This window comes from Rhinolophus sinicus, linkage group LG10, assembly GCF_036562045.2.
Source record: "Rhinolophus sinicus isolate RSC01 linkage group LG10, ASM3656204v1, whole genome shotgun sequence".
Taxonomy (NCBI): domain Eukaryota; kingdom Metazoa; phylum Chordata; class Mammalia; order Chiroptera; family Rhinolophidae; genus Rhinolophus; species Rhinolophus sinicus.
Window position 1 is genome coordinate 86,242,844 of NC_133759.1, and position 24,303 is coordinate 86,267,146.

Sequence of the window (24,303 nt, forward strand, 5' to 3'; positions counted from 1 at the left end):
GTGTCCAGAAGAATAAAAAAGAGTAGAATGATATATGCTAAAATGTTAGAAAGTGAGTTGTAAATTGCTTTAATTGCCTTCTTTGTGCGTCTCTATGTATATTTTCTAATGTTTCTACAACGAGCTCACAATAAGAAAAAATGTTTTTTTACAGAGATAAATTGTATTTTTCCAGTTATAACTTGGGAATCCAGCAAAGTTCTCTGGTAGCCCTCACCAATCCTATAGCCTTTTAAAATGCGTACTTTTCTTCCTCTTGTGGCAGCAATCACTCTCTGTGAAATACCCCCACATCTGTGATCACAGTAGCATGACAAGGAAGAAATTAAAGGAGAAAGTATTAGAGAAACAATATTCTTCAGGGTAAAGATGAATTTTCACTGCCAAATTGCTTAAGCATGGCTCATCCTGGAGCCCACCAGTTGCGTATGACTCTGCTTCTGTCTGTTCCGATGGCTTTATGCATTGCTGGAGGCAGCATCTTTAGGGGCACAGCCTCTGAAGTCATTCAGACCTGGGGTCAAGTTCAGGTTCAGATACTGCTTGTCTCCATCACCACCGTTACTTAACAATCTGTGCCTCTGTTTTCACACTGTGAAGTGAGGATACAAATAATACCTGCTGCCTCGGCTTGTTGCGGGGATCAAATTCAATAGTGCCCATAAACGCTCAGTACAGTGCCAGCCCCTAGTGAATGCGTGGTAAATGCTGGCTACTGTTAGTGCTGTTATTGTTTCTATCATGTGTGATTTTGGGGAGCATGACTAGTGATAGAACAGCCTCCACATATGTAACATACTCATTTGTCTGCACCAATTGTAATGAGAACTCCCACCTAACCCTGGGAAGTAGGTACGAATGGTATTCCTATTTTACAAATGAGGCAACTGAAGCTCAGAGTGGTTAATTAATTTTCCCCAGATCACACAGCTCGGAAGAGGCAAATCAGGGATTCCAGCTCCCATCCCTCAGACTCTAGACTAACTGGTGCTCTTAAGCTGTATCTCGCACTGTCTCCCAGGGAAGCCAGTGCCTCCTCTGCATGCTGTCTTTTGCATGCACCCACTGGGCCCCCATTTATGAGAGAGGCACGTTCCTTGCTGCCTATCTGCCATTCTGAATGTTGTGAACACATCCTGATGGGGCATTTCCCACCTGTAGGATTGTTGGCCAGAGCTTGACAGAGGGCTCACGATCTTACCTGCACCCACACCTTTCAGCACCGGCCACTAAGCAGGGGCTACCCAGGGGTGGATTCCCGGGGACCAGCTGTGACTGCTGAGAGCATGTCCTCCAAGCTTTGTTCTCCAAGTCTGTGGATTTAAAGACTTTTTGGAGGTTATAATCATCCCACAAGATCTTGTTGGGCATTAGATACATCGATTCTCTCTCATCCCGTTCTGTTTTAAGGAACATACTGGAGGCACCTAGTTCCATTGCTACCGCTTCATGACACAGACAGAGCTAAGTCACGCTCACAGTTTCACAGACACAATCTGCAATGCCACAGGCAAAGTGTATTTGTTTATGCTTGAATCTACCAAAGAGTAGAACCGATCCCTCGGGAAAGGGCTGTGATAGGTGCAATATGGACTACACAAACCCTTCCGTGGCCTCTCAGCCCCTCAGTGGACTGAAACGGCCCTTTGCAAAGTGTTGCTTAGGTTTGCCTGATAAACCTCCCTCCCACACCCCTGCCTTCCAGAAGCCTTGGGGGTAACCATATAGTTAGAACAAGGCAAACATCGCACCAGAAGTAATGGGAAGACAATAAACTGTATAGCAAAGCTGTAACTTAGTCACACAGTTGGAAGAGAAACAGTTGTCCTTGTTCTAGTTACACTGTTTTGGAGAAAGCCTTCAAACCGCCAATGAAAAATAAAGGCTTATGCTTCGTTTCAGAATAAGCTATATAATGCATTTCATTTGCCTTTATATATATATATATATATATATATATATATATATATATATATAATATATATAATATATATACTCATATATATTCATTATACATATATATACATATATATATATATATATATATATATATAGAGAGAGAGAGAGAGAGAGAGAGAGAGAGAGAGAAGAGATCCATTATAATAGGTTTGAAATTATGATATGTCTTTAAAAACTTTCTGTGATATTTTAATATGCGTGTTTATTTTAATACATAAGGAACTTTGCTCCAGCAATGCAAGTGGCACACAGTCCTTCTTATTTGCCTGTGTGTGTATAAGGCAAATATACACACACATTTTGTGTGGCTCCTTAAACAGTCCACTTGCCCAATGCAGTGTAATAGAAGGAAACACTGTTGAAGACACCACGCTTATAAAACGATTGGGGTGAAAATTTATACTCAGGCTCTTAATGAAACTAGAGAACGAGCCTAACATCAGGTTAATGTTTGTAGTCTGAATACTGTAAACATTGCAGAGAATAAAGAAAGAGATCTAATTTTCTCAGTTTGGAGGGGTGTTACCATGCCCTAGTTTTCTCTGTGTTGCTTACTTAGTAATAACATGGCGGAAATTTTGTTTGTTATTTAAAGATCAGCTAAGTGAGACTTTCTTCAACAATCCGAAAATAGTACTTTCCTTGTACCTGCAAATGTGTGTGTTTCCTGAGGGCTTTTAATGCCCGACTCCCTATTTAATAGCAAGAAAAGTGACTGCAAGTACCAGTCTTTAAAGATAGTGTTCTTATTACTTATGTGACACATTATAATCACTTTAAGAAATTCAGAAAATACAAATGAATAAATCAATCGTGAAATATTCTAGTAGTGGAATACTATGCAGTCGTGAAAAGGCTACGACAGAGATTTATACTGATGTGGGAAAATGGACATGACAACCCCTGCCCCCAGCACGGTAATAGCAACAGCCACCGTTAATGAAAAACTAAATATTTCAGATACTGAGCACCGGGCACACATTAATTTATTTTTACCCCTTCAAACAACCCTATGACTAGATGCCATGTATCATACTCTGAAGGCAGATAAATTATTCTCTGTAACTTTCCAACCCAAGGGCAGGACTTTCTGGCCCCTAAACTTGGGCTGAATTGGGGACTGAAAGCTGAGCTCCGTCTGGCCATACTGTCCATCTGTCAGTCCCTGCATTCACTTTGTGGGCAAAACGGACATGATTGTAAGATGTGAAATTTCAACAAGATATTTTGAAACCAGGGAGGATAAGGGGGCTGTCAATTCAACAAGCTTTACCCAATATTCTATGGCACAATAGTTCCTTTTGGTGGTCTAGACAGGCCCAAGCATTTGTACTATATATAGACTTTAGCTAGTTCTTAAGAAGCATGTGATGGGAACTTCTTAAAATTAATGTTATTTACCTGCTAGGATGTAAATGGTAAAAGGATGTGGTGTACATTATGGACAACGGCTCTGTAAAATGCGATATTAGAAAATGGAAATTTTACGAGTTCTGGGAATAGGAACAGGTGATATGAGTGAAATGGAAGAAAATTCTAATTTTTGCTGCATTGCTAGAAGTTAATCCAAAGTACTTTTATATAAAAAAAAATCATGAATAATAGAACTACAACATTCCTGGGTTAATTGTGCCCACTTCGGCTCCCTCAAGTTACCTCTTCCTGAAAAATAACCGTCTACTTAAAACAATGGTGCTTTCCACCAGTATTCATGGGCTAGAATCACAGAACTCCCAACTTTTGAAGCACTCAGGGTTGTCGATCTAACTCCTAGCCTAGGGCATAAATTACTCTTTGTTGGGTCATTATATCATCTCGCTTGGGGACTTCTAGGATGGGTGACAGTAGAATGTAATGGATGAGACCTCACCAGATTTTGCTTTCGCATGGTCCTCACTAGCTCTGTGACCTTGGGTGTTGTTTAGCCTCCGAAGACTCTGTTTAATTCATTTCTAAAATAAGAATGCTTCATCGGCCTGGTAGAAGGATTAAATGAAGAAATCTCAGTAAAGCCTTTGGTAAAGTACCTGACATGGTATCAATACTATCTTTTTTTTTTTAAATATATATATCTTTAATGCCTTTATTCAGATTTGGATATAATTCAGATTTAGTTTCTTTTTTTATCAATACTATCTTCATCTCCATCATCATTATTGTCACCAATGTCACAGAGAAGGAGTAACTGAGCACGAGAGTTGTCAGAATGTGGAGGATCAGACTTCTGCTGCTGAGAGAGTGATAAGGTCCTAGGGCTACATTTGATCATAAACCACCCCCTTATCTTGAACTGGGGACCAGTCTCCAGGAGCGGCCACTATTCCCGGGTTCTCATGAGAACTGTGTTCCCTTCGTTTTTAAGGAATTATGATACTCTTCTCCAATTTTGAATGTTCCTTCAAAAAGACCCACCGGTACTTCATATGCTTTTTGTAATATGGACAAAACCAGAAAACAAAATTAAATCCATAAAAAAAGAGAAACAAGCTGATTGGTTCTCCTTTCCCCCTCAAAGAATTAGCCTAACTAATTCTTTGAGTACAGTATTTACTTAGAATATAATTATAATGATATAATTATTATCATTATATTTTATTTCCTTCAATTCTTACTGGCAAACTTGGAGGAAGATAGAGCAGAGCAAACATTATCATCCTTGTTCTTAGATAAGGAAACTGAGAGAAAAAGCAACTAACATGCCTAAGATACACCATTATTGAGAAAAATAACGTCAGAGTTTCTATGTATAGGCTTCTAGCCCATTGTCTAGAGAAAGCACCAGAGAAAGCAAATATGTGCTACCAACTCTCCCCTTCTTCACTTGTAGCAGACATCACTAATCAACCACCATGTTCTTTCCCACCACTTGAATTTCTGTTGATAGTCATTCCTATCACAGCATTCCAGACAGCCATCACCAGTTGAATATAAGTGACACAGGAATATAACAAACTTATTGGTCATTTTGAACAAGATTATCTAGCCGTCACCATTGATCTCATCACCTAACTCACTTGGCATATCATAGCCCGAGGGAGGATCTTTTCCTTAGAAATCTTATGTCAGGTCCTATTTCCAGTGGGTATGTGGTCAGCATTGCCCAGACCAGAATCCTGGTCATTTTCTTATCCCATAACCTGGAATGGAACCTGACACAGAAAGACATTGAGCCATTTTTGGATGGATGGATGGATGGATGGATGGATGGGTGGATGGATTTAGCAATTGAATAAGCCCATAGAAACAGGTCCAGTGTGGAAAAGAGCTTCAACTGCTGATGGTTTTATAGACTTTCACTTCAGATGATGGCTTGATGGCTTGACGCCTTTGTGTCTCCTAGGATTGTGTTGTCAATCTAGAAAGCACTGCCCACCTTCCAAACGCTATTTATCTCCATTTATCAGAGGATATTATTAGACGTCATGCTGCTGATGTAGCAAATTAGTTAGGGCTTTTAGTTCTGGGTCCATGATAAGGATTTGGGGAAATGTGTTCTGCCAGGGGAGGGCAAGTACATGGTCTATTACTCTGGCCTGGTGACAGCTGCTAGCACTTTACTGAATGATCAATAACTGGCTGCCAGTCCAGTTACTCCTCGCTGGCTATTTTAAGGACTTGCCCCAAAGACCCACCATGGACTCATGAGAAACTATTCTGAAACTGGAAGTCCATTGTTCCTCCCCTATTCCAGCTTTGACTTCAGTCACAGAGCCCAGAGAGGCACACAGTTTCAGGAGTCCCTTCAAGGTGGACTACTGAAAGCCATTTATGATGAGATAGAGGAAGCCAGCCCATGCACTTAACCATCAATAGGGTGCTGTCCCATTGGTGCCTAGACTTTGGCATTGGTGAGAATTTGAGGTTCCAAGCCATTTCTGCCTTCCCTGGATTGCTTTTCATGTTACTTGCTTCTTTCCCAAATAAAGATAAAGGGAATTTGCAAGAGGTCCAGCCAGTCACTGAAGAGTCTTAGTTTATAAGAAGAGTTGTTTTCACAAGGACAGATTTTTTTTTTTTTTTTTTTAACTAGCAATTCTTTACTTCCTTGTTGTTTTAGATACAGTATTTCTGGGAAAGACTTACATGACTGGGGAAAGTTTTTGATCAAATATAAGAAAATTTTTTATGGACTTAGAGTTTATTTACCTTGCAATATGTGAAAAAACATATGGAACAATGTGTGCAATATGTGAAAGAACAAATGGAAACCACATATGTGTTTCCATTTCTTGTACTGTCTTGGAGAACAGATGTGTTACAATCTCTTTCATGGTAATAATAACTAATAAAAAATACGTAGTATAGACTTCAGGTAACTTTATTTTTTTATTTTTTTATTTTTAAGATTTGATTGGGGAAGGGGGACAGGACTTTATTGGGAAACAGTGTGTTCTTCCAGGTCTTTTTTTCCAAGTCAAGTTGTTGTCCTTTCAGTCTTAGTTGTGGAGGGCGCAGCTCAGCTTCAAGTTGTTGTCCTTTCAGTCTTAGTTGTGGAGGGCACAGCTCAGCTCCAGGTCCAGTTGCCTTTGTTAGTTGCAGGGGGCGCAGCCCACCATCCCTTGTGAGAGTCCAACCGGCAACCTTGTGGTTGAGAGGATGCGCTCCAACCAACTGAGCCATCCAGGAAGCAGCTCAGCTCAGGTGCCCTGTTCAATCTTAGTTGCAGGGGGCGCTGCCCACCATCCCTTGAGGGACTCGAGGAGTTGAACTGGCAACCTTGTGTTGGAGAGCCCACTGGCCCATGTGGGAATCGAACCGGCAGCCTTCGAAATTAGGAGCACGGAGCTCTAACCACCTGAGCCACTGAGCCGGCCCCAACTTTATTTTTTTTAAAGTGAAATACTTCAAACATGTGAAAAGATACAGAGAATAAAATTAACCCATGTATCTATCCCCTGCTTAGAAATAAAACATTATGAATACATTTCAGCCTCCCCAGTGGAACTGGGGCTTTGCCCCTACCCCCAAGAAAACCACTGTACCCCAGTGTCTTTTGTTCCCTGCATCTCTTTGTGCTATATGTTTGCATCAATACACAATAATAATATTTTTGCATGCTTTAAAATATGATGTAAATGGCATCAAACCAAATGTATCTGGGAATGGACATACTGAACTCATGAGTATATATGTGAAATTCTTTTGCCCAATGTAGTTCAAGTTAAGTTTTGACATCAAGCAATGGATTTTTCCAGGACCAATATGAAAGTCAAAGAGGGGAGGCTTCTCCAATCCGTAGGCCAGGTTAGATCTCCCTGTTATGGGCTCTCATCATCATCCCCTGCTCTTCTCTGTAATGTTTAATCACAATGCTTTTAATTACTTTTGTAATGACTACATAATCAGTCATCATGTATTTATGTCACTTTGTCTTCCCTGCTGGAAGCTAAGCTCCCTGAGGGCAGGGGTCATAAATGACTTGCTCACTCCTGTATCTGTTTACACCTAGATCAGTGCCTGGCACAGAGCTGGCAGATAAATGGTGTGTGCTCTACTGCCTCCAGTGTAAAACTCAGCCTCCTTAGAATTACATACAATGTCTTTAGTGACCTGGTTTCCACTTCAGTTTCTGGGCCTAATTCCCGTCCTCCTGTGACCTGCAGCCTGCCTTTTTGTCCTGCTAAAACATTTGCAGTTCCTGAACTCTCTTGGGCCTCTCACTGTTGCACACACTGTCCCCTCAGACTGGCACATCTCCTATCTTTGTGTGCCTGTCAACCTCCATCTCATCCCTCCAGACTCGTCTGAAATGGCCCCTCCTCTGGGAAGCCATCAGCAATTTCAGACAGAATGCAGTGTTTCTCTGCTCCCATGCTACCATCCAATATCTCTAGTACATTATTCATTAATTTATTGAAAAATATTTACTGTGCTTCTGCTACGAGCCAGGCCTTTCTCTATATTCTAGAGACACAGAGATGCATAAGATACAGTCCCTGTTGCTTACAAATAAGTCAACATAAGGATCTCTGTAGGTAATAAATGGGGTGGTTGCATGAGTTATTGGTAGTCTTCTTTAAGGAGGATAGTGGAGAAAGGCCTGTCTGAGGAGCTGACGTTTGAGCTGAGACCTAAAAAGATGTGAACCCATCAGTCACGTGAAGGACTGTGTTTTCCAGAATGCATGTCCCCAGGTCCATTACCCCACCCTGAGGCTAGGGATTGCTTATAATTTATCTGTTTCCCTAATGCCAGCAAATGACCATCAAAGTATTTCATGAAGGAATGAATGAATGAGCCAAATTATGTTGGCCCAGAATGAATCTCAGTTATCAAACTTGCAACAGCCTCACATGAAATATTCACATCAACCCAAATCAGGCTCCACGGAGGTGCTGATAGCTGTGGGGAGAAAGGAATTCCACTGATCCCGGTGACCAGGTGATACCCACGTGCAAAGAGAACATGATTTGCCTTAATTTTGGAGCTCCCGTGCTTGAGTAACGGTTACCCCATCCAGACACTTAGCTCCAGGCCTAGGGTAGCCTTGCTCCATTGTCACTAACTGTCACTAACACTTCCACAGCATGAAAGGTAATTATCCCCGAGGGGGCGGTTAGCATGTCCCAGGCATGGTCTCGCTTAATCCTCATTTTGCTCCTGTTATCACCAAGAAAATGGAGACTCATTGAGGTTTCACAGCGAGTCAAGAGGAAGACAGGGCTCCCACCCGTGTCTCTCTCACCCGTGTCTGTCTCACTCAAAGCCAAGCCGGCGCTCTTAACCCTGCAATCTGGGCCCAGCTTCCCGGATGTGTCATTTGCGCAGCTGCACCGGGCTCTGTGCTTAGAAGGGCCCTTCACTCCGTTTAATCTCTGCTGTTGTCATCTTGACGTTCTTAATCATTTTTGAACCAGGGGATCCACATTTTTATGTTGCACTGGGCCCTGCAAACTATGTAACTAGTCCCGCTTGCATCACATTATGTCCCGTAACAATACATTGGATGTGGTGAGTGATTTTTTTGGATAACCTTGTATCAACCGCTGTGTCCACTGAAGCCCAAAACACAAACTCCTTTCCTCAAGATCTGTATGTTCAAATCTGAAAATACAGAAGTCTTTTTTCTCTGGTTATAAAAGTAATACAGTCAAATACTAGAAGTAGTAGTCCACGGGACAATAGTTTTATCTATAGCAGAACAAGTTGTTATAAGGAGAAAGTTAATTATGTGAGCTCTGTGTCCTCTATATAAACTTTTTTCCCCTTATTCCCCCTGCATAGAAATAATATGAAACATTTATTTTATGTATCAGACAAAAACAGAGCTACGTAATCACCTCTACTGTGTTATAAAAACCACCCCTTCACCACAGCGTAAGATTTAAATACATCTGCAAAGGGTACATGTTATCTAAAATGTAGTAAGGTTGCTGCCACCCTGCCAATACTTCCAGTCCCTACTGCAATACTGGTGGTCCCAGTAGTTTTATCAAAATAAATCATTTTTTTAAAAAATAAAGCATTTAAAAAGACAAATCAAAATGCCTCAGTAACCATAAACGTAGCCAACTAAAATTTTATCTATTTAAATCTTGTATTTACCTCCCATGAATAAACCTTTATTTCACCCAAACTGAGAAATAAATCTTCCTACGAAAGTATATTCTTTGCCCAATTAATTCAAAGGTAAACATCAAAATGCTTAGTAAAGAAAAACGTACGGTTTTACACACCCTTTTAATTTGTTTACAAATATTTTTAAGGTTTAAAAGTGTTTGAAGTTTGTAATTCCTAATAGGAAAACATTATCTGAACAAATATCCTATGGCAAACCACTGTAAAATGTTACAGCTGCATTTGGAGCAGAAGGGTAGAGATTCTCTTCAAAGCACCCCAGCTTTCTTCATGAGAAGGTCAGAGGTACACTGGTTTGTACTATTGTGACATCCACTGGTGATCTGCGTTGCTTTTCCTTCAGCAAGGGCTTTATTTGTCAGAAGGGCATTCCGCTTGACCTCCAAATTTGACTGACAATCTACTGATGAGATTCATAACCTTTGGGTTGCTCTGATATTTTGACATATTTGCCGGGTTCTGGGCCACATCCTGGAAGGCCACCATAACTTCTGGGCCTTGCATGGCTGCAAGAACCTCTGGATCCCTAAGAATTTCAATGAGCCCAGGCATTCCTGCCATTCCAGGCATGCCCCCTCCCATTCTAGGCATCCCTCCAAGAAAATTACCAGGCATTTCCCTGGGAAAGCCACCTGGAAAAGAGCCATACTGAGCTCCTGATTGTCATCTGGCTTCTTCCTCCCTCTTTTACTGGAAAGATGAAAGCAGTGGAAATACTTTTGTATCCTGTTTGTAAATTTGCAAATTTGCCTATCATTAGAATGATTTGTAGACTCCTTCTTAGATGGATGCCTGAAGAGAAAATCAAAGAATTTGTAGCAACCAGGGAAATTTTTATTACACTTGTAGTCCGCTTTTGCTCAATTATATGCTAGATAAGCGTCTTTGACTTTTTTTTTAACTGGGGAATATTGGGGAACAGTGTGTGTTTCCAGGACCCATCAGCTCCATGTCAAGTCGTTGTCTTCAATCTAGTTGTGGAGGGTGCAGCTCACTGGTCCACGTGGGAATTGAACTGACGACCTTGGTGTTATGAGCACTGCGCTCTAACCACTGAGCTAGCCGGCCGCCAAGCATCTTTGACTTTTAATTAAATATTCGTTAATATGTGTTGTGAAATCTTCTTATTCCTTCTGGTAAATATCTCCCTCATTTGGCAAAGGTAACTTAGTTTATATCTTGCACGCTTCTTCTGCTGTCTCTAAATCCGGACCCTCTGCCCTCAGCCCCCTTCCCTTTGCTAACGCTGAAACTAGCCCCAGTGGGGTTTCCCACTTGATCTCTTGTGCTGGTGATCCCTGGGCCCTCTCTTGCCATGTAAGGACTCATATTGTGGAGGCTGCAGTGTTGTGGGCTGGTCAGGTAACTTCTGTTACTTAGCAACTTTCTCCTGCTTTGTTAAGTTGGGCTGTTCAATCTCCTTAATGAATAAGAGCATCAAGCCAGGTAATTGATGCCTGGACGTTTAGCTCATGAATAATTGACTGTCTGGGTAATCCTAGATACATTTCCTCGATCAGATTGTACAATGGAACAGTCATGTCATAGCCAGTGTCGAGTTTTTTTTCTTCTTTTTTTGTCTTAATCGGTTTTATGATGTCAGAAATCTGCTTTCTTGACCCAAAGGCTCAGGTGAACAATAGAAGCGGTGATCCTCCCAAAGCTGGGACATGCTTCCTCTTTCCTCTGCAAGAGCTCAGCATTTCCCCTTCAGTTTTGGCTTAGAAAAGTTTCGGCTCTTCTTGTTTATCTTTTCAGGTATCTTTTCCCACATACATCGGGAAGGCAATGTGGTCTAAAGGGGAGGAGGGAACTGAGAATTGGATTTCCTGGGCAATGCCAATCACTTACTCTGTAGCTCCATGCCAACCTTAGCTTGTCTGGCTTATTTATTCATTTCTTTATTCATTCAACACATGTTTTGAGCACCTCCTGCGTGCGAGGCACTGGAGATTCCACGAAAAGTGAGGTTGACCTTGTCTGCTTTCATGGAGCTTATATTCCAGTGGAAGCACATGGGTGATACACATGAACAAGTAAAGGAACAAGTCATTTTCAAATAGGAGGCAGAAAAATTAAAATGGAGTAATGGGATAGAAAGTGACTGATGGGGCGATGGAGCAGATGGAAATAATTTTGATTGGGTGGTCAGGGAAGGTCAAGGAAGTACTCTCTGATGAGGTGACATTTGAGCTAAGAACTGAATGACAAGGAAGAGCCAGCATGTGAAGAAATGGGGGAAGAAAATTCTAGACATAGGAACAGGAAGGCAAAGGTTCTGAGATGGGAATGGGATTAGCACGTTTGAGAGCCATTGGGGCTACAGCAGAAAGAGGGGGGCACAGTCCGAGGTGAGATCGATGCCCACATTGGACACTCCCCTTTGATACCTTGTAAGACCACAGTAAACTGTGTGGCCTCCCCTTAGTCATGGGGTTCTGAATGAGGGGGCATAGATGAAGCTAAACTTTTCAAAATATATACCTATAGTACAGGCAGTGTCACTCTTCGTGTCTGAAGATCAGATGTTGTTAAAATCCAGCTCAGGTTAATTCACTTATTCCACACACATTTATTGAGCTCCAGGCAGTGTTTGTGATACTACGTGTTTAGAAGTAACTAAACCCAAGTCCCTGCCCTCATCAAAATCCCATTCTATTAGCAAAACAGATAATAAACTAGTAAATAAGTAAAATACAACTGTAAGGTCTGTAAGATGATGAGTGTTATAGAGACAAGTAAAGCACAAGAGACAGCTGAATTTTATATGGTCAGGGAAGGCTTCACTGACACCTGAAGGAAATGTCAAAGTGAACCACGTGGCTCTGGGGAAGAGCATTCCAGCCAGAGGGAAGAGCAAGGGTACCACTTTTTCTGGAAAACCTCCCTGATGACAACCTTCCTCTAGCCTGGGTTGTGTCCGCTTTTATAAGACTTTTATCAAAATACTTAACACTGTCCTGCTTAAAACTCTCCACTGCACTTGGGATAAAGCACACGTTTCTTACTATGGCTAGTAGGTCCTATTTAATCCCTTTACCTCTCTGAACTCATATCCCTTTCTTCTCCATCTTGTTTCTTTGGCTCCAGACACAGTAGCCTTCTTCCTGGTCTTTGAACATGCAAACTGATTCCCAGCTTGGAGAACAGCCCTTACTATTCTCTCTGCCCAGAAACTCTTCCCAGAGATTGTCATATGGCTGGTTCCTTCTCCTCATTTAGGTCTTCGCAACTCAAAGGCAGCTGCTCTGACTCCCCTAAGCTCTCTGGCGATTGCTCATCACTGAGCCTGTCCCCACTCAGAGCAGTTAGCAGAGGCTCACCAATCAGGAAGACTTACCACTTATTCACAAAGGATGCAGTCATTTCCTTCTGTACCTGAAACTGGCCCATTAGGTGTAATATGTTCTTTGGAGGAAAAGGAGGTTATAAATGTGAAATGAAATGTAACGGAGCCCTTTAGAATATGATGTTCATTTCCAAGTCCCTCTGTTTACCACCAGACCTGATTTTAAATTCTACAAGGCGCGGTTGCAAATGCATGCAAAACTTTCTGCACTGCTCAGGAAGTAGTATGTAAGAGAAGAAGAAATGGATGAACAAGAAGAAAAAAATGTCTGAAAAAGCAGTAGAGAAACTTTCGGTTCTCTACATTTCTACTCTGCTAGAACTTGAATGCTGAACCCTACAATAGGGCCAGACCTTCACTGTCCTATTAAAAAAAATTATTTGAGAAATGTTATAATTATAGGTAACGGTACGTGGTGAGAAATGGGATGGGTAGTGTTTGCTTTTAGTATTTTGTTTTGTTTTTAAACTGATGAATTTTAGTAAAGAGAAGACAACTGTCTGTACAACCCTTCTGGACTAATGTATTAAAATATGTCAATGGCAAGGTCAAATTATGTGAAAAGTTGAAATAATCTGTTACTCTAGTTCATCCAAATGGGTTAGACCAGACAGAAGGCATGGGCCTTGGAAGATATGTTTTCCACCACTAGCAGCATCAGCAATAGCACTTCCCTTCTAGGTCCCATAAATGAATCCACTAGGTCAAAACATCTCATGCCCCAAGATGGCACCTCTTTCAGTAGTGCTATGTTTAGGGCCACAGGACAAGTAAATATATATATATATATATATATATATATATATATATATACACACATATACATATATATTAAAAATGTATACACATTTTAAGAAAAGAAAAAGCTATATTAAAATTGTAATATTCAATATATACCGATAACAAAAGTTGAATGCAAGTCATGTGTATACATTTGTTTGACACTCCTGGTACACACACACACACACAAACATTTATCCCCCAACTCAAATGTAATAGTAGAGTCAATAGGTAACTGTGTAAGTTTCTTTTAAACCCACTTTTTTTGTGGTACATTATCGAGCATGGGAAGTTAAAGAGCTTTAAAAAGGGAGCTAGATAATTTCTCCTCAGTAAGGAATGCCCGCCTTTGGTCCTCCAAGGAAGAGCAAGGAATGTGTTTAGATGGGGAAGGTTGTCTTTGCTCTATATCCTGACAGAAAGCCGTTCAACGTGGCCCTGCTGGAGGGGACCCAGTGAAGGAAGAGGACCAAGGTGGCTGCTCTTTGTCCCCCAGCCTGTCCCCCCTCAGCCCACCAGGTAAGCATACCCTCTCCTCATTGCCAAAGGTTCAACCCAATGAGTCATCACTGTTATTTCCAGTGTGCTGGATTTTTTTCCTTTTCAAATTCAGGAGACCCATCAATTATTTAGGGCTGGGTGGTGATCTCAGGCAGCGACACCTCTGTAGGTCTGCATGGTGGTTCTGAAGGGAAACCACCTGGCCTTCCTTAACTAGTTCATCCCTGGGCTTCTCTCCCTGCTTGTAAGGTGTGGCGGCTGCGGAGAGAGCCAAAACCATCAATATTTCACAACCTTAATTAAAGTAAGCGGAGAGCTGTCGGCCTCTCAACTGGTTCCTTTTCCAAAACAAGCGCCTGGTATCATAAGCAGGGGGCACAGAGAGAGAAATGGGAGTTTGGCTAAAGTTGGGGCGGGGAGAGAGAGAGAGGGACCAGGCTTTCATTTACTCGGGCCTTCCGGTAAAAACCGGCCAGAGAGCAGCAGTTAATTCCCTGGAGCTGGTCGTGGGGCAGGAAAGAGGGAAGGGGGCCGCTTCCTGTGCTCTCTTTTGACCACTCTTGAAAGGGAATAGAAGTTGGGCAGCCTGGAACCGCAGCCCCACTTTGGGCTGCATCCACTAATCTAATATGAATTAGCTCTGGGGTCCAAGCAAAGGCTTCACAAACCACGGGGCCGCGGGCAAGGACGGCGGGTGTGGGCGGGTCTCTCCGCTGCTGCCGCCCCTACCCCGTGGTCACCGAGTGCCAAGGCCCGCGCCGCCATCCAGCCCTGCAGGCAGGAGAGCCCGGAGCCCTGCGATTTATACATCTATTAATTACCTCCAGCATGGAAGAACTGCCTATAAATACAGTGGCACTTTAGATAAAACTTTCATGCAGCTATTTAGATCCTTTAAAATATAAATGATTTCCTCTAAATTTTTTATCATAAATCAGGGCATGGAGCTAGGCGACAAGACGCCGATTTCCCCCCTGATGGGAGCAAAGCCTACACTTATTTTCCTTCTTTCTTTTGCTTTTCTGCCTTTCTTCTTGTTCTTGTTCTTTTTCTCCTTCTCATTCTCCTTCCTCTCCTCCTCCTTCTCCCTCTCCTAAATTACAGAGGCTGGTTAATGGCTGCTCCAGGGCTTAAGGGGGAAGTGAATAGGTGGCGGGAAGTTTCACCCCCTTTTCCTGGAGGCTACCTAGTGTAGGAGGGAAAACTTGTGGTCTGGGGCAACAGAATTGAATTCACATCCTACAGATCCCTACCACTTATTCCTGTGTGGCCTCAAGGAACACACTTAACCTGTCTGAGCCTCAGCATGCCCATGTGTGACATAGAGGTGATAATAGTACCTACCGTACAGATAGGGTGGCTGGGAGGATTAACTGACAGAATGCACAGAGCTAAGCAGAGTAAGAGCTCAAGAAACAATGAGCTGTGCACTGGTAGACAAGGTACTTCACCTGTCTGAGCCTCAGTTTCCTTATCTGTATGCAAAGAAAAGGTGGAGGAATACTGCTCACGTCTAGATAGTTACTGTGAAGACTGAATAAGACAACCCAGACTAAGCTTCTTAATGCCGGAGCCATGAAGTCCTTGTTTCTCCTTGTGTTTCCAGACCACGCATATGCCCAGCACAGAGGAGGTGCTCAGCAAGCAGTTGATGAATAGAGGAAGCAACAGAGACCCTGTGGTCTGCTTGCAGAGAACCCTACAGAACCATTAGAACTTGGTTTCCATTTATGGTGATGGATTGACCGCTACCCTTTTTCCCAGGTCTATACTTAGAGCCTTGATGTATCCACACTGAAAGGGCCCAGATGGAGTCTATCTTCCTAACCCTCTTGTGGTGATGAGGAAAACGAGACCCAGAGCCCCTGAGTGCCTTGTGAGGGTTCACATAGCAGGTCAGCTCCATCTCCATCTGTGAATCCAGACCTCCTGTGTACCGTCCCCCAAATCTTGCTGCCTCTTCCCAACCAAGCTGGCTGGGTAAGAGAAATGGCCTAATCCTTTGGCCATGGAAGAAATGACAACCAACTAGGCCACATGGGGATTGACTTTATGACTTTGACCTCTTAAGATACCTATGAACTGGAGTGGAGGAAGGCAAAACTAGTCCTCGTGTACCAGAAATAGGACCACATGTTTACTGAGTCTAGAATCTTGAGGATAAGCCCAGAACTGGCCACACTGCTGATGACACAGATAATCTAAAGTCTAGATCTCAAAGATGAAGATCCAGGGACCGACACGGAGGGTGGAAAGGGAGTATGAAAAACCAAGCACTGACTGTAGGAGGTTATTGGGAAGAGTCTCCTGGGCAATGACACCTCAAATCCAAACTGTTGACCTTGATTCTCCATCATGCAGACTAAACCCAGAACACTTGGGGGTCTGTCTCTTGCACTCTTGGCCACTGCAACCCAAGTCCAGCACAGCCACCAGAAGTAGACCGCTAATCCTGTCACTGCCCTGCTTAAACACTCTGGGGGCTCTGCATTCTCTATGGAGCAAAACCCACTGCCCCTGCAAAATGCAGTGCCTGCCTTTGACTACGCACTGTCCCACAGATTGCAGTTTCCTTGCCACACTCCCATCATTCTAACCGTCCTGCTTTTCTCTGATCACCTCAAGCTTGCTCCCACCTCAGGGCTTTCACACCTACTGTCCCCCTTGTCTTCTATTTTATCCTTCAGGCCTTGGCTCAAAGGTCACTCCTTCCTTATCTGCCTGGGCATTCCATATTCCATTACCCGGATTTATTTTCTCTGTAGCAGTTATCACTACTGGAGTGTCTCTCTCTCTCTCTCTCTCTCTCTCTCTCTCTCTCTCTCTCCCCCCATCCCTCCCTCCTCCCTCCCTCTCTCCTGCCCTCCCTCCCTCCCTCTCTCACCCGTTACTGAAGCATCAGCTCTGGGGGTTGGAGAGTGGGAAGTGGAGGTGGTAGGGGGGTAAGTGGGAGTGGGGGTGTGTGTCTTATTTGCAGCTGAATTCCTATCTCCTAACATAGTGGCTGTCACATCAATGTATTCAGTGAAAAACTGCATGATGGAGAAGGGCTATTGGAGATCCTTTGGCTCAGTCCCCTTGCTTTTCAGATGAGGGAACTGAGGCAGTGAGGGGTCGCGGGCCTGCCTGGAGCCCTACTGCCTGAGCGCCAGCGTTCAGTCCGCGGGGGACCCCAGGAGACGGGAGGACTCCTGGCTCTTGCCGCTCCCTCACGGATGCCCAGCCTCGGGCTCCTCAGTCCCTCTGGGCATCTCGGATCATCCGGACCTGCGCAGACAATGCGAGGCCAGCGGCCGACAGGCGAGTCCGGCAGCAGCTGCGCAGGCGGCAGGTACATGTGAGAAGTTTGTGAAAGGAGACAGGAGAAAGGGAGAGGAAGACGAGGCGGGCGGCTGCGAACACCTGGCCGGGCAGCCCCGCCAGCTGCCTCCCCGCGATGGCATCTTGAGTTCGGCCGTCCTGTGGGGCCGTCTCCCATTCCACCCCTCTTCCCCCTCCCCACCTCTCTGAGGTGGAGCTTGGCCAGGGATGGGAGTGGGTGGGGGTAGTTGCTGGCTTCTCCGAGTGGCCTCTGCCCGCCCCGGAAGCAAGCCTGGAGCAGGGCCAGCTCTGAGCCTCTGAAAGTGAGGCCTTCTTGCCTTCTGGGAGAGAAGCAAAGCCTGACTCACCCCACTTCCTTTGCCCTGAGCTTGTGTAGGGCTTGGGGGAGGAGGAACTGGTGGTAGCCCAGGATGCTAGTGAAAATGAACCTGGGTTCCTGTCCTAGCCCTACTGTGCTTAACTGTGTGGCCTTGGGGAACTCCATCCCTCTGTGTCTCAGTTCTCGCGTCTGTAAAATGGGGATAATAGTACCAACCTCACAGGCTTGATGTGGGGATTCAGTGTACAACACTTCTAAAGCACATAGCCCAGTGCCTGGCACTCAAGAACCAGCCCATAGATGGCTCTTCTTGTCATCGTCATCACAGGCCAGAGTCCTGGGGGGTATCATTCATGCGTGCATTCATTCAGCACAAATTGTTATACTAAACTCCTACTTCATGCCTCGCCTATGGACATGGCACTGGAGACACAGGGACAGGTGAGACTCATCCTCAACGAAGTCCCAGGGTGCTCTAAGGTGCAGAGACCATAAAACAATATGTTCTTACTTAGAAATAATAGAGGAAGATGCACAAAGAAAAACCTTAAAGATAGAAAACTCTCTGAAGCTCGGTGAACCTTATATAATTAGGCCAGGGTTTTAAAAAATAATAATGTCGGGTAACAAGAGTGTCCTGATTTAGAGTTACGTGTGGCAATTTTATGTCCCCACGAGACTCAGAGCACCGGGAACAGTGTGCTCTATAGCTACAGAACCAATCACAAGAGTCAGCTGTCAATAGGTATTCTGAAATGACTGTAGAATGAAGAAAATGCCCCCTTTGGTGTTACTTGCATAAATGTCCATGTGTTCTTACTTGGACCCTCAGACAGATTTTGTTTGGCCCATATGTGATGTGATGTGGTGTGATGTGATATGATGTGTGAATTTTGATTTGATTTAATTCATTCATTTAAGGCGAGGTGGAGGGGGCATGTGCTCTCCAGTTTACCACAGTCCTGAGCTTCCCTTTTAGACACCCAGCAAATTTATTTTACTGGACTTGACCCTGACAGAATTTAAGTTCGCAAATCTTGGAAAGTATAGAGGATGTTACCAACTCTATTCTAAGACTCTCCTTCCAATTGCTTTCTGTATGGTCTTTTCCTCCTTTTTTCTCCAGTCTGTTATCTCCAGGGCCTTCTCAGAAAGACTGGCCCCTAAAGATGGGTGTCATCTTAGTGCTGGCTGCCTAGAGCTGCTAGTAGTAAACCTTCTTGAAGGGAAGGATGGGAAAAACCCAGGAAACACAGGTTGCCAGATGCAAGTGATGGTTTTGATTTGTGATCCTAATGCCTCAGGATGCTGGAGTGGGGGCTGTTGAGCTGAAGGTTGGCGTAATAGGGCCAGTTGGTTTTGCTCTCTCTCTGACCCCTGCCTGACTTTGACCTTGGCTAGTATCTCCCAGACACCTAAGGGGACAGAGCAGGGAAGGATGGATGTGGATGGGCCTTTCCTATTTCTGAAGGTTGTTTCATAGACAACTAGGGTATTATGGAGTGAGAGTGGGTTTCAGGGCACCATGGGCCGAGCTAGTTACAGATTCTTCTTCCTGGAGAAGGCAGTATCCCCAGCTTTCCTTTCCCCTTTCTCTTTTGGCTTCTAGCATTGGGTGGAAAAGAAGAATGAGAAGTCCTAAATGCTGGTGATAAAATAATACTGTATTCAGCTTCTGGGGAGTTGAGGGTCCCTGGAGAGAAGCTTCTGACTTGCTCAAAATGTGTTTCATTTAAATTAACCCAGAATGATAGTCTTTTGCTAGAGCTGGAAGCACTTAGCAATCATCTAGTCCAACCCTCTTCTTGTGGGATAGAACCAAGTGTTAGAATGCTTTCCAAAATCCAGCCCTCTGGAGGCCCACAGCTCTGGTACATGTTCTGTATTTCAAGAATCCCACCTGCCTTGCTCTGTCTCTTGTGCATGCATCTACATCCTTCCACTGTAGTGCAACTTTACAATTTCCTGTAGTGGATTTTAGACTGGTGACTCCATGAGGGCGGGCATTAGAGTCTGATCCACAGCTGCCCTCTGCATGGGGTCTGGCACAAAACAGATGTTGAAGATAAGCAAGGAACCAGTTTGTGTGTACCTGCAGACAAACCGTTCTCCAGGAAGGTAACCCAGGCCACTCCCACTCTCAAATGCTTTCTCTTTAAGTTGAGGAGGAAGAAGAGAGAAACAGTCATTCCATGAGTTCAGTGTGCCAGGCACTGTGCCAAATGCCTATCTCAGTGTATTCTTCACAACCATCAATGGAGGAGAAACTATTATCTCCATTTAATAGATGAGGAAACTGCAGTACCAGACCTTAAGGTGGCTTATTACCTCTCCATCAGTAAGAGGCAGAGGTGCGTTTTGAATCTGAGGGCAAGTCCTGGGCCCCAATGCACCAGCTTGGGACGAGATTTACTCCGCACTAAGGTTCGTGCTCAATGCTTGCCTTTGCCTTTAGCTCGAAACGTCTTCCCCAGAACCCAAGAAGGCAAACAGTGGTGCAGTATCCATTTTAGAGCCCAGGACACCGAGCCTCAGAGAGGTTTAGTGAAAGAGCAGTGCTTCAACTCCCGCACCTGGGCTGTGTGCTATTACCGTATTGCAGGGCGGGACCTAGCAAGGGCTCCCAAGCGGAGAAGAGGGATTGGCGGGACCCGAAGGTGGGGAGCCCGGATCAAGGCAGGGCTTCCTCTTAGCCTAAGGGGTGGCCTCATCCAACACCCCACCCTCCCCATATCAACATTCTGGGAAACCGGCCCACACCCCGCAGCCCACGAGGCTGAGCCCGCAGGCTGGTCAGATCTCTGAAACCCGGAGGCCTCTCCCAGGGCGTAGGCGACCGCGGTAGTGAGGTGGGCTCAGCTGGGCGCTCAGGGTTTCTCTCCGAACCTGGAGGGCGGCGCGACCGCGGTCCCAGGATTCCCCATTCATTATTCACGATGTTTACTAGCTCAGGGAAAGGAGAGGAGAGGAGGGAAGGAGAGGGGATGAGAGCAGAGCGGAGGCGGGGGCGGGGCAGTACTAACCTCCGAGCACTCCAGTCCCGAAACTTCGGGAAGGAAGACAAAGTAGCAAAGTGGTTAAGAGCCTGGGAAGTCCTCCGTGGCTCCTGGCACACAATAGGCCACCAGTAAATATCTGTGGAATGGATAACGGAACGAGTGACGGAATGGCTCTGCTCCCAGCCAGTTATGTTGTCTTGGGCCGATCACGTAACCCCTCAGACCCTCGTTTTCCTTCTCTGTAACCGGAATAACAGTACCTACTCCATAGGGCGTGAGAATACCTGCGCTAACTCTCTAAATCGCCTAGCGCTTATTATGAGCTCAAAAGGTAGCTGTTATGGGGAATGGGGTTTGTAAGCGCCGGCGGCCCAGCAGAAGTGCACTGACTCCCAAGGTGGGCGTGCAGTCCTGAACTCTCCATTCTAAAAACGACTTAGTAAGCGTCCTTAGACTGGCGGACTGGAGGAAGGGCGAGGGGGCCAAATTGTCTTTCTTAAGCGAAAGCAAGGAAGGCAAGCGTGAGGAGGAAGCCACAGACCTTCTGGACTGGGCAGGCTGTTACTTCTCCACTAAGGCGGGTGGTTGGGGTAGGGGTCACCTAGGGCTCATTCTGGCACCCCCTCACCCTCCCTGGAGCCCGTCTGGGTGCTTGGAGGCGCCTCCTCGCTGCGCTGCGTGGCCGGACTCTGGTGGACGGCTCGGGCGTGGGGCCAGCAGCGCCCTGGAAATGGACAGTTTGGCGGCAGCGGGTCCGCCAAGGAGTGTGTGTGTGTGTGTGTGTGTGTGTGTGTGTGTGTGCGGTGGAGGGTGGGAGTAGGGTCAGCTCCCGGACCCCACTCAGCCCGGGGCTGCCCTGAGGTCTGGGCAGTGCGAGTTGGGACAGGACGGAGAGGTTTGGGACTTTGGCGTGAGGGCGAAGTCCACGAAGAAGAAAGAATCCGGAAGGTCGGCGAGGCTGGAGCCAGGCGGGGCGGGGCAGACCGAGAGAGGCCCGGCGGAGCCGGGTATAAATGCCGAGGCGGGGGCAGCAGTGGCGGGCGCAGAGCGGCGCGCCTAGAGCTGCTGCCTGTCCTAGCCTCCCGGGCGGCCCCTGCGAGTCCTGGGCGCGTGAGCACGCCTGCGCGCGCCCGGGCCCTTCCTGGCAGGCTGCTTGTAAGATGAGTGAAGAAGCAGGTGGGGGAGAGGGGAGGCAGCAAGAGAGAGGGCGAGGGGAGCGCGGGCGCTGAGCGGCACTCACTTGGAGCGCGGCGAGCGAGCGAGACGAGCCTGGTCCATGTCCCTCGCTGCCTCCCAGCCAGGCGCGCGAAGATGATGGCCATGAACGCCAAGCAGCCTTTCGGCATGCACCCGGTGCTTCAAGAACCCAAATTCTCCAGCCTGCACTCCGGCTCCGAGGCCATGCGCCGAGTCTGTCTCCCAGCCCCGCAGGTACGTAGTGGAGCATAATTACCGCTCTAAGGCACATTTTTTGACAGGCACTTGCTTCATGTTTTTTTCATGTCGCCCAGAACAATCGCCGCTGTTGAACGCCTCTCCTGGTCTCCCCTGCGCTCTCTCCCGGCGCGCCCTCTCTCTCATTCATGTGTCTGATCCACACGTCTGTTCCAGCAGAGCTTCTGTCTCCGTATTAATTTTTATGACCTGGGCTTTGAGGAGAGGCATCTCGGTTGCTTGAAAATGTGTTTTAATCCTGAGTTGACAGTATTCCCCACTGACCATGCTGTGCGCCTTCTCGCTTGCAGCTGCAGGGTAATATATTTGGAAGCTTTGATGAGAGCCTGCTGGCACGCGCCGAAGCTCTGGCGGCGGTGGATATTGTCTCCCACGGCAAGAACCATCCTTTCAAGCCCGACGCCACCTACCATACCATGAGCAGCGTGCCCTGCACGTCCACTTCGTCCACCGTGCCCATCTCCCACCCGGCCGCGCTCACCTCGCACCCGCACCACGCGGTGCACCAGGGCCTCGAGGGCGACCTGCTAGAGCACATCTCGCCCACGCTGAGCGTGAGCGGCTTGGGCGCCCCGGAGCACTCGGTGATGCCGGCACAGATCCACCCGCACCACCTGGGCGCCATGGGTCACCTGCACCAGGCCATGGGCATGAGTCACCCACACGCCGTGGCGCCTCACAGCGCCATGCCTGCATGCCTCAGTGACGTGGAGTCGGACCCACGAGAGCTCGAGGCCTTCGCGGAGCGCTTCAAGCAGCGGCGCATCAAGCTGGGGGTGACCCAGGCGGACGTGGGCGCGGCTCTAGCCAACCTTAAGATCCCGGGCGTGGGCTCGCTCAGCCAGAGCACCATCTGCAGGTTCGAGTCTCTCACGCTGTCGCACAACAACATGATCGCACTCAAGCCAGTGCTCCAGGCCTGGCTGGAGGAAGCCGAGGCCGCCTATCGAGAGAAAAACAGCAAGCCGGAGCTCTTCAACGGCAGTGAGCGGAAGCGCAAACGCACGTCCATCGCTGCACCGGAGAAGCGCTCACTCGAGGCCTACTTCGCTATTCAGCCGCGGCCCTCATCGGAGAAGATCGCGGCCATCGCGGAGAAACTGGACCTTAAAAAGAACGTGGTGAGGGTCTGGTTCTGCAACCAGAGACAGAAACAGAAACGAATGAAGTACTCGGCTGTCCACTGACTGCTGTGGGCGCAGCGTCGGGGGCCAGGAAAGTTGAGTGTACGTCCCGGCGGGACGGTTATGGGGGACTCCAAGATGTTTCCTGGCAGGTCAGGCTCTCTTCCCCCAAAGCCACAGACTTTCCCCTTTATCCCGCCTGGTTGCCTCCCAGCCTTCTCTTTCTCTTTTTTCCGTTCTATTCCCACCCGAAAAGTTTTGACGCTAAGAAAAAATTCACGAAAGTGCAGGCCTGGAGGGTCTTGTGCTGTCCGTGGTGCTGAAACTCGCCCTTGCGCCTTGGACAGCAAGACCTCAGGGCAGGAGCCCAAACGCAGGGGATAGTGAATTGGCTCGACCACACAACTCGGGGGTAAAGGCGCCACTTTGCTAAGCGCGATCGGGCAAGGGATGAGGGGGATAGGAAGGAAGTAATACATAATAATGCAAAGTTTAACTGGGCACAACCATGTACTGGAGATTTATTTAGAATATATAAAACCATGTATGTTTCCAAAGGATAGCCTTATATTCTCTTCCCCAACTAAATTTTATCCATCTCATTCTTTGGTTTGCTGTAAATTCTCTAAGGTAGCATGGATTAGGTTCAGGGAAAGTGTGCGGGGCATTGCGGCCTCTGAGCTGTTCTCCGCATGTGTCGGGCTCCTGAAAAGGGCCCACAGACTGGGATCGCTTAGCTGCTTGCAAGCAGCTGTGAACGCCTGCTCGGACCCATCCTCCACGACCTGCTGGCGTTGGAGGGGTAATTCCGGCCTGCTGGAGAGCGGGGGATTGGTAGTGTTCCGGATGGACTGAGGACTCTCTCACCCCAGCTCGCTTCTCCAGCTAGACTCCCAGCGCAGTGTAGAGGCGGCTGCT

General features: G+C 46.4%; 1 protein-coding gene across 1 annotated transcript; it reads left to right on the top strand.

The window, feature by feature from the left end:
• Positions 1-21,973: 21,973 nt before the first annotated feature.
• Positions 21,974-23,576, top strand: POU4F3 (POU class 4 homeobox 3). The gene is made up of 2 exons (XM_019739031.2): positions 21,974-22,237; positions 22,552-23,576. The coding sequence occupies exons 1-2, from the start codon at positions 22,118-22,120 to the stop codon at positions 23,446-23,448; spliced, it is 1,017 nt and encodes a 338-aa protein (XP_019594590.1). The 5' UTR covers positions 21,974-22,117; the 3' UTR covers positions 23,449-23,576.
• Positions 23,577-24,303: the final 727 nt, after the last annotated feature.